General features: G+C 53.2%; 1 protein-coding gene and 1 pseudogene across 4 annotated transcripts in view; both read left to right on the top strand.

Moving 5' to 3' along the window:
* The first annotated feature begins 236 nt into the window (after positions 1-236).
* DYSF (dysferlin) overlaps positions 237-9,137 on the top strand; it is a 224,235-nt gene continuing 215,334 nt past the window's right edge. For 2 of the 4 annotated variants that reach the window (XM_010829783.1, XM_010829777.1), the window contains exon 1: positions 239-837. In XM_010829783.1, the coding sequence (XP_010828085.1) occupies positions 750-837 (88 nt within the window). In that variant the 5' untranslated portion in view covers positions 239-749. Of the gene's footprint in view, positions 838-9,137 lie in introns of all 4 variants that reach the window. The other 2 variants (XM_010829782.1, XM_010829784.1) reach the window with 2 other exon arrangements.
* Positions 8,252-8,655, top strand: LOC104980956 (annotated as a pseudogene).

The raw sequence follows: 9,137 nt of genomic DNA, 5'->3' as shown, positions 1-9,137 counted from the left end.
ACTCAGCGATTTCTTTCTTTTATGCTTTTTGTTTAAAGTAGTATGTGTTGTTTTTACAACCAGAGAAGAAGGGTAGAAAGTTTTTAAGGCAGCCAGCGCTGCCTCTCAATGAAATTCCTCAACTCTGTCTGGAAAGCGCCGGCCCTGCGCCTGCTCCCCAGAGCGTCCCCGGGGCGGTCTGGCTGGCGGCGAGGGAGAGTGCTGGAATCCCCGCGGTGGGAGGCCATCGGATTGGCGTCGCGCACTGCCCGAGGTGGAAGGTCAGGGGAGGGACCAAGTCTTTCTCCCGTCCTGGAGCGAGATCTGGACTGCGCTGGGCGCCCGCAACCCTGGTGCAGTCCTCAGCCGTCGCGGCCGCCGCCCAGTCCGCTGTTCCACCGCCAGGTGCAAAATGCCGTGTCATTGGGAGAGTCTGCGGCCGGAGCATTGAATTACAGCTTAGCCAAGCTCGCGCAGGGCGGCGCGGGTGGAAGATGAGCAGAAGCCCCTGTTCTCGCAGCGCCCGCTGACAAGCGGGCTGAGCGTAGCCCGGGGCGCGGACCGAGTGGAGGCCACTGGAGCAGCCCGAGACTGGCCTGTTTTTTCTCCTTCAAGAGCCGTTGCTTTGAGCTGGGAGTCAGTGATCCGAGCCAGTCTCCCTCCACCAGCCCTCTGCTGTGAGGGGACCCACGAGCTGCGCCTCGGCAATCCCCAACCTTCCCCAGCCCTCCCCGCGCCCTGGGTGCTCGGGATCCTGACTCCCATCAGTCATGCTGAGGGTCTTCATCCTCTACGCGGAGAATGTCCACACCCCTGACACCGACATCAGCGACGCCTACTGCTCCGCAGTGTTTGCAGGTAGGAGGGGCCCGCGATCCTTCCCGGGAAGAGGGGGTGGGAGTTGGAGAGGGGACGCCGCGGCTCTCCACCTCGAACACCGGAATGTGAGAGATAAGACTCCTCGGCCAGATTGACTTTGAGTGTTCCAAAAACACACTCACTCGGAGAGAGGCAACTCGGAGAAATGGAAGCAAGAGGCAGAGGTGGTCAGTGGCCCAGAAGCTGAGCCCCGGCTGGGGCTAGGAGGGGCCTAGGGGGCAAGACCAGCATCTATCCTCCCACTCGCTGGATCTCTTAAAAGAGACCTTTTTGCATTGTGTGCTGCAAAGCGTTGTGTTGCAGAGCTCCCCGCCTCTCCCCGGAAGACTGGTCCCAGGGCTATTTATAATCCAACTCTCTTGCCTTGGCCGGGGCCTGGCGGCTGCCCTCGCCCTTTACTCTCTATCACAGGCTGGGCCTGCAGGCAGGCGCACACTGGGGACAGAGGCACCGCCCATCGGTCCAGGGGTCCTACTCTTGCTTTCTGGCACAGGATGCGGAAATTCAGCATTTTGGGGGTGGCATCCCCGTCATCAGGTGGAGGAGCCTGCTCCCCCATCAGACTGAGACCTTCCACAGGAAGGTCTTTCATGGTGATGAACGGACTCCTCCAGGAGGTGAGGGCTGGGCTCAGGCTGCTTCTCTGGGGCTTCCTGTGGGCGAAGCCAGAGCTGGGGTCTATGGGCCTGTGTGTTTGGAGCCTTACTGGAGGACAAGGACCAGAGGACTTGTGTGGGCCCGCTGCCCCACCCACCCTGTAGGTTTGCTCTCAGCCTCTATACCTGTCACTCCCTTTCTCCTTCAAGATCTAGCTACATCCCAGGCTCCCGGAAATCCCTGGCCATCCAATGGACTCGTTTTAGCTTCATGAGCTTTTGGTTCCCTGTTCCCAGACACCCCTGTGCCCATAGGCTCCCAGACACATGCACACATGAAATGCAGGTGACACTTGCAAGTTCCAAGGAGTAGAAACTCACAGAATGCAGGCATGTGTCCACAGCAATGTGCTTGCGTGCGCACACACACACACAAACACAAGCACACACACACTCCTGGGGGTGAGATTTCAGGTTTCTCGAGGAGGAGCTGCTGAATGGGCCCTTGGCCTGGAAAACAATGTGCTCCAGGGTGAGGGGTAGGGGGTGGTGACACTCTGGATGTGCTCTTTTCCTGACACCTTGCTTTGAACTGTTCTGACCATTTTCCTACAGTTGCCTTCGGAAATGCGCTTTATCAAGGTGTTACCAGGGGGAGAATGAGGGCGTGAATGGGGTGGTGGGGTGGGGGTGGGGGGTGTGCCTCCACACTTCTTCTACAACCTCAGCTCTGTGCAGGCCAGGACAGTGGTTCATCTGTAAGGCCCGGATGTGCAGCCTAGCTGAGGGCCCTGGGCTTGGAGCTGCAAGCTCCTGGGAGCCCCGTCCACTCTGTAAATAACCCCCTGGCTGAGGGGATGTGAAGCCTAGCTGAGGGCCCTGGGCTTGGAGCTGCAAGCTCCTGGGAGCCCCGTCCACTCAGTAAATAACCCCCTGGCTGAGGGGAAGGAGGATACGCTGCTGCCAGAGGGAAACAAGCACCCTGGGCTTTGAGCATCCGTCTCCCTCAGCTCATCTGCCCCACCCAGCCCTTCATCCCTGTCCCAGGGCTGAGCCCACCCTGTGGATGGCACCCTCTGGAGCTGTCTAGTACAAATGAAATGAAGAAGGGCCACTTGGGCGCTCCTGCCTCTGTTCTCAGGGGCCTTGTCTCCTCTGATGACCACTCAGCTTGAACCAGATTTTCATTCACCTTCTCTGACCACACTCCCACCTCCCAACACCTCCCCACAATACACACACACACTTTCCCCAGACTTCACAATGCCCCCACCCAGACCAAGCTGAGAACCCTAGTAAGAGAAAGGAAAGAATGAAGAATGGTTAATGAAAGAGGAAGCACTTTCTAACCTTGGAAGTGCTTTACCCACCGGAAGTCCCTCTGGCATGGTTCCTCTCCTTTCATAATTTCCTACTTCTGCCCCAGGGCTGTCTATGGAGCAATCGCTCATCCTTTATCCTCCCCCAACATGAGTCCCGCCCCCCCATCTGTCTGCTGTCAGTCTGTAGTCCTCCCCTTTGTCTGCAGCCAGCTCCTCTTAGAGGGCTCCCCCTTCCCTGGCGGTAAAGGAAATATGTTGTCTGTGCTGACTGGGAGTGCCCCCAGCCTTCAGAGGGGGCTGTCTGGATGCCCCAACTCCCAGCCATCACAATCACTGCCCGGCAGTCATGGGAGCTCAGGCCCTCCCTCCCCCAGCCCTGGCCACAGCCCACCTCCTGTGTGTTGGCCAAGCTCTTAACTTATGTCCAAATTCGGCCTCCCCGCAGCATCAGACTAGCTCCGCCTCCTCCTCCCGGCCAGGGACAGGTTGCTAAATGATTACACAGAAGGCTCTGGTCTCAGGGACACACTACTCAGAGCAGAATGGCCTTCTGGGAAGCCTCCCCTCACCAACTGGCTGGGAACTGGCCTTCTCAGACCTGTTGGGTTTGGAAACCATGGACACCCCTTCCCCCCCAACCCCGCCTTTGGCTACCTGTTTGGAATATCCTGTAATTTAACAGGTGCCTCCATGCATGCCTAAATTCACTTCCTGTTCACAGTAGCTTTGTGAGGCCATTGGGCAGGGATATTATCCCCTTTGACAGATGAGCAGAGCAGATAGGCCCAGAGAAGGGCAGGGGCCTGGCCAAGGTTACACAGCGGCTAAAGCACCCACCACACCACCCCCATCATCATGCCCTCTGTTGTTCTCAGCGTCTGTGCTCATGAATAAGAAAGTGCTTTGAAAAGCATACCATGCACTGCCCACACACGAGGCACCCTGGACCCCAGCCAGAGCTAGGGAGGGCTGTGCGTGGGGTACCCAGGCTGGGCTGAGTCAAAATGGGGGGAGTGCCAGGCTGCAAGGAGTGCAGTGTATGACAAATGACCCAGAGATGGGGATTCTGATTCTGAACATGTGTATTCATCACAGTGAGAGAGAATGGTCATTCATTAAGCACAGTGTACTATTTTCATACGCTGTCTCTTTAAAAGCCACAACAATCCTATGAGATGTACTTAACTGATACTGTGCTTCCTAGGTGTAAGCTCTGTTCTAAATAGAGCTCACTTACTATGAGTTCTATCATGTTCAAGTTGCTCAATTTGTACCAGGCCCTTATATGTATTAAGGCCCTCCTTAATCCTTCTAGCAGCCATATATGGTAGTAACCATTATCACCCACACTCTACAGCACACAGACGTTAAGTCACACTAGTCATTAGTGGAGTCAGGATTCAGGCCCACATACTCTGGCTCTGGAACCCTGTTGTCTTTAACTGCCCTACCACTTCCCTCTGGCCTTGGCTCTGATTTACAAAAGAGTGGAGAGACAGCAATGAACCCGGCTTTGGCTCACACCCTGGAGCCCCGTCTCCGTCTGCACGTGGCCCCTCACACCTTGTCTTGCCTCACACTTTTTGTCCCTGCTGCCACTGGCTCTCTTTCTCCCTCGGACTCTGACATCCTCAAACTCATTCTCTGGTCTGAAGGATGCTTTCTTATCTCAGAGGGGTCTCTGCCCTTCTGCATCTTGCAGAACCAGTCACCGCTTGGTCCAGGGTGCTCCCTCTGGGCAGAACTCTTGTGCTAGGCCATTTCAAGCCTTCTGTTAGGCCTGTGGTGGCTCTTAAGGGTCTGATAAGCTGAGGCTAGGGTCATGCATCTCATGGCACTGAGGTGGGCAGCCTGCAGTGGGGGTGGCAGACACTTGGGGGGCTCTGAAAAGGGAGCACTGTAACCTTAGGCCCCCAGCTTAGCTGATCCATTGAGGGTGGGGTGGTGGCACTCAGGAGTGAAGCCTCAGTCACATTCCAGTGGGACAAGAGCACTGAACAAGAGCGGAAGAAGGATGGTAGCCAAGAGTTCTGGCTGTAGACCCAGACTACCTGGGACCTTGGGTGTGGAATTCCAGCTCCGCCACTTTCCGGCGGTGTGTGTGACTTTGGGCAAGTTACTTAACTACTCTGTGCTCGGTTTCTCCACCTATGAAATGTTGATAATAATAGTACCTGTTTTGGAGGGATGGTTCTGAAGAGTTTATGTGTTAATCCGTATAAAGCACTTTGAATAATGCCCGGCACATAAATACACATTAACTATTTCACTATTATGTATATGATTATATATATTTAGCTCAGACAGTAAAGAATCTGTCTAAAATGCAGGAGACCCAGGTTCTATCCCTGGATTGGGAAGATCCCCTGGAGAAGGAAGTGGAAACCCACTCCATTATTCTTGCCTGGGAAACCCCATGGACAGAGGAGCCTGGTGGGCTACAGTCCATGGGGTCACAAAGAGTTGGACACGACTGAGTGGCTAACAACATTCTAATTATTATCATGGTTAGCATGTATTGTACATATACTAAGAAATCATTGCACACATCCAAAAAGTCTTTCACAATCTTTTTGGCCTGGTCAGTCCTATCACCAGCTCTGTTGGTTCATTTACTGTCCAATCAGACTGGGCACACTGTGCTGAGCAGTGAGTGGTCACCCCTTCAGCCCCAGGGGACTCTGGCCCTGTCTCCTCTGGGAGCCCTCCCCAGGGCAGTCCTTTCTGAGGCCAAGGCATTTGTCTACTTACCTAATGGCTGGCTGTGGCCATCAGGCTAGCTGGCCCTCCCCATCGGACTGGATCTTCCTTGGAATGAGCATCGCTCCTGTGACTCCCTGGGCCCACAAACCTTCTCAATCTCTCTCTCCAGGCCCAAATCTCTCTCTCTCTTTTCTTCCTGCATGCTGGTCTCTCCCCAGACTGGTTCATTAGGCTGAAATGTTAACAGTTGTGCATCTCCTGTGAGCCAGGCAGGCTCTGGTCTGGAAGCCCTGGTGTTTGCTTTAACCATCCCAAGAGCTCTGTGAAGTAACATTCTCTTGATTTTACAGAAGTGGAAATAGACTCCAAAAGGTCAGATCTCATGCCTTGGGACACACAGCTAGAAAAGCAAGGACTGCAATGGACGCCCAGGGCCATCTAATTGTTCCTGCAATGGGCTATTCTTCCCGGGCAGTTGGTCATGTGGTCATGGCCGTAACCAGAATAATTGTTGCCTGACACCCCTGACAGACATGTGTGGGTGCCCCTCTAATCCCAGCTGGTTGTATTGGGATATCCACGGGACACAATTTCTTCAATGAATGTGGAGGTGGGGCAGAAGGATGCATTGGACTGTTCATACTCCTGTGAGTCTTTGGACTTGGACAAATGTGCCCTGAGGAATCCTGGAAGCCACATGCAGAGTGTTCATCTCAAGGTTGGTGTTACTGGAAGCAGAGGGCAAGGTTTATTTGCTTCCTGGATAACCCATATGAGGCTTTGGGGAAAAACAAGGCCCAGATATTAAGAGAACTGAGCTAGAGGAGACCAGTGGACCAACTCCAAGAACAAAAAGAGGCTCTCCTTGAAGTAACTCGTCTTGACTGGCAGGGAGGAAGGACCCCAAATAGGGGACAGAAGAGGGTCATAAGCCCACATCCCCAGGGGAGCGTGGTAGGTGGTATAACTAAGGCCAGAGGGAGGAGCACATGCATATCTGGGTGAGTGGTGGTGTAGGGCGAGCTGAGATGCACACTTCCAGCCAGAGGTGCTAGGTAATAAGTGTTGGGCAGATAATTAGGGCTCACAGGCCAGGTGTTCTGATTTTTCAACAGATGCTATAAATCCAGATCTCATAATGTTTAAAGTACAATTTTGTCATAAAATGTTGTGTTGATCAAAGACAACAGGTCTCTGTGCTGGGTGTGTCCCAGGAGACACCAGTGGCAGGATCTGATGGCTTCCACTGTGTTTAATCCTGGAGACCTAGGTCTGTGTCTCTTCAGGGAACAGGCAGCCAGGCCCCTCACTTGAGATGATCAGGCAGCACCTATCTGTGATTACACCACTGGGATGGCAGGGGTGAGCTTTAGTCCCCTCCCCTCTTACCTTTGTTAGCTCTGAAATGTCATTGTGGTTAACATGAAATTTTAAGTAAAAACTGGGCTTGCTATGCAAACTCAGCTTCAAAACAGGTCCCCTTCAGGCAGGAGACAGACAGGCGCCAGGCTGAACAGCTAGATTTTGTCTGCTGTGGATAGATACCCCAAAACAGCAGGAGGGAGGAGAAGCAAAGCATGACCAGATAAGAGATCAAAGACCACATATTCCTCATTCTTAAAATCAAGGACACCTTCCCAGTTACACATGTGCAGAAAAGCTCCTTGGAGGTCAAACAGGGAGGGGCCTCCACCCCATAGTAAGTGATGTCAACCTACCCATAGGCCTCTAGGCTAGAATCCATCTTGGCTAAGAGATGCACACATACATGGGAGGACCCTGAGATAAACCAAGTACAGATCAGAACAAGGCAAAGCAAGATGACTGGCCACAGGAAACCCAGAAGAAATGCCCCATAAAAGCAATTTAAACTACCATGAGGGTGCGGCTCTCTCGCTCAGCCTGCCTGTGTGTCTGTCCACATGTCCTCTTTTCCCTCCTTGTAAACACTGTTTCCCTACTTTGTTTCTTTGTGGAAATTCATTTTCCACAAAGCCATATGGGCCAAGGTCGTTTCAGTGGCCAGTGGTCTCGCGGCCAGGACTCAGAGCTCTCATTAATTACTGTAGCCTGACTTCAGTCTCCGACTGAGAACCGAAATCGTGCTTCAAGCCACTGTAGGTCAAGAAGACCTTTATCCACTTGCTCCCCGATGGTGACTCCTAAGCCGGCCCTGTCGCCTTTGCAGTGGGGCTGGAGTTGTCTAGGGTGCTGAGGAGCTGCCCTTACCTGGGCCCTTAGGTAGGATGCAGATTTGGCTGTTGGTTAGCCAACCTTAACTGAGGGTGGGGGGCATGCATGATGGTCACTCTCATAATGTTTGCTGCATAGGCAGCCCTGACTGGTAAAGTTCTGACCCACTGGGCTGCCCAGGCCTCCGGATCCTTCTGTCCTGTTTCTCTGCTATAACTTGTGGTCCCTTTGACAACATGGTTGGTGTGGTGGACATTGTGCTTGGCTCTCCAGTGTCCCTTCCATACCGTGATGAGGCTAAACCAGTGGTTCTCAAAGAGGATAGTACTGCCCCCAGCGGGTATTTTGCATATGATGATTTGGGATATGTTTCCACTGCAGCCTGGGCAGGACAGCATTAGCCTTCCTGTTCATTGAGGCTTCCCTGGTGGCTCAGACGGTAAAGAATCTGCCTGCAATGCAGGGTAAAGAATCTGCTTGTGCTTAAAGCTAAAGCCGGGACGTGAGTCAGTCATCTTAGCTGGGTGAGTGCTGTGGTCTGAGCAGGGGCAGCAGGACAGTGGGAATAGACTGAAAAAAATGTAGACCTCCGGAGCACTACTCAGTCCTCCCGCTCTGATGTGCTCTTGTACCAGGGGTCTGATCAGGCCTGTGTCTGCCTCCTTCCTGAGTAGGCCAAAGAGCCCATCTGAACAGCCTTCCTACAGCAGTGTCTCACTCCGGGTGGCTTGACGGAAATTCCAGACCAGTGTTGTCTCCTGGCACACTGACACAGTGGCCAAGTTTACTGGCGCTGGGGCTGCCACAGTTGGGATGGCTGGTTTAGGGGCCGGCATTGGAACAGTGTTTGGCAGCTTGGTCCTTGGCTATGCAAGAAACCCATCTCTGAAGCAGCAGCTCTTCTCCAGCACCATTCTGGGCTTTGTCCTGTCTGAGGGGCTTTTCTGTTTATGGCCACCCTCCTCATCCTCTTCACCACATGAGGCTCCATGGAGGTCACCTACCCGCCGCTGCTGCTTTGACTCCAGGCCATGCTCAGTGCTGGAGCGTGCTAACTTCTACCATTAAACACAATGTTTCTCTTTAAAAAAAAAAAAAAAAAATTGACTTGCAATGCAGAAGACCCAGTAAGATCCCTGGGTCAGGAAGATACCTGGAGAAGGGAATAGCAACCCACTCCAGTATTCTTGCCTAGAGAATTCCATGGACAGAGGAACCTGGCAGGGTTTGCAAAGAGTAACCCAGTCCATGGGCTTGCAAAGAGTGGAACACAACTGAGACAATCACTTTGGTGTTGGAGAAGACTCTTGAGAGTCCCTTGGACTGCAAGGAGATCCAACCAGTCCATTCTGAAGGAGATCAGCCCTGGGATTTCTTTGGAAGGAGTGATGCTAAAGCTGAAACTCCAGTACTTTGGCCACCTCATGTGAAGAGTTGACTCATTGGAAAAGACTCTGATGCTGGG

Source organism: Bison bison, unplaced genomic scaffold (genome assembly GCF_000754665.1).
Source record: "Bison bison bison isolate TAMUID 2011002044 unplaced genomic scaffold, Bison_UMD1.0 scf7180017864508, whole genome shotgun sequence".
Classification (NCBI taxonomy): Eukaryota; Metazoa; Chordata; class Mammalia; order Artiodactyla; family Bovidae; genus Bison; species Bison bison.
Note: the sequence above shows the minus strand (reverse complement) of the source record. Positions and strands in the feature narration are given on the sequence as shown.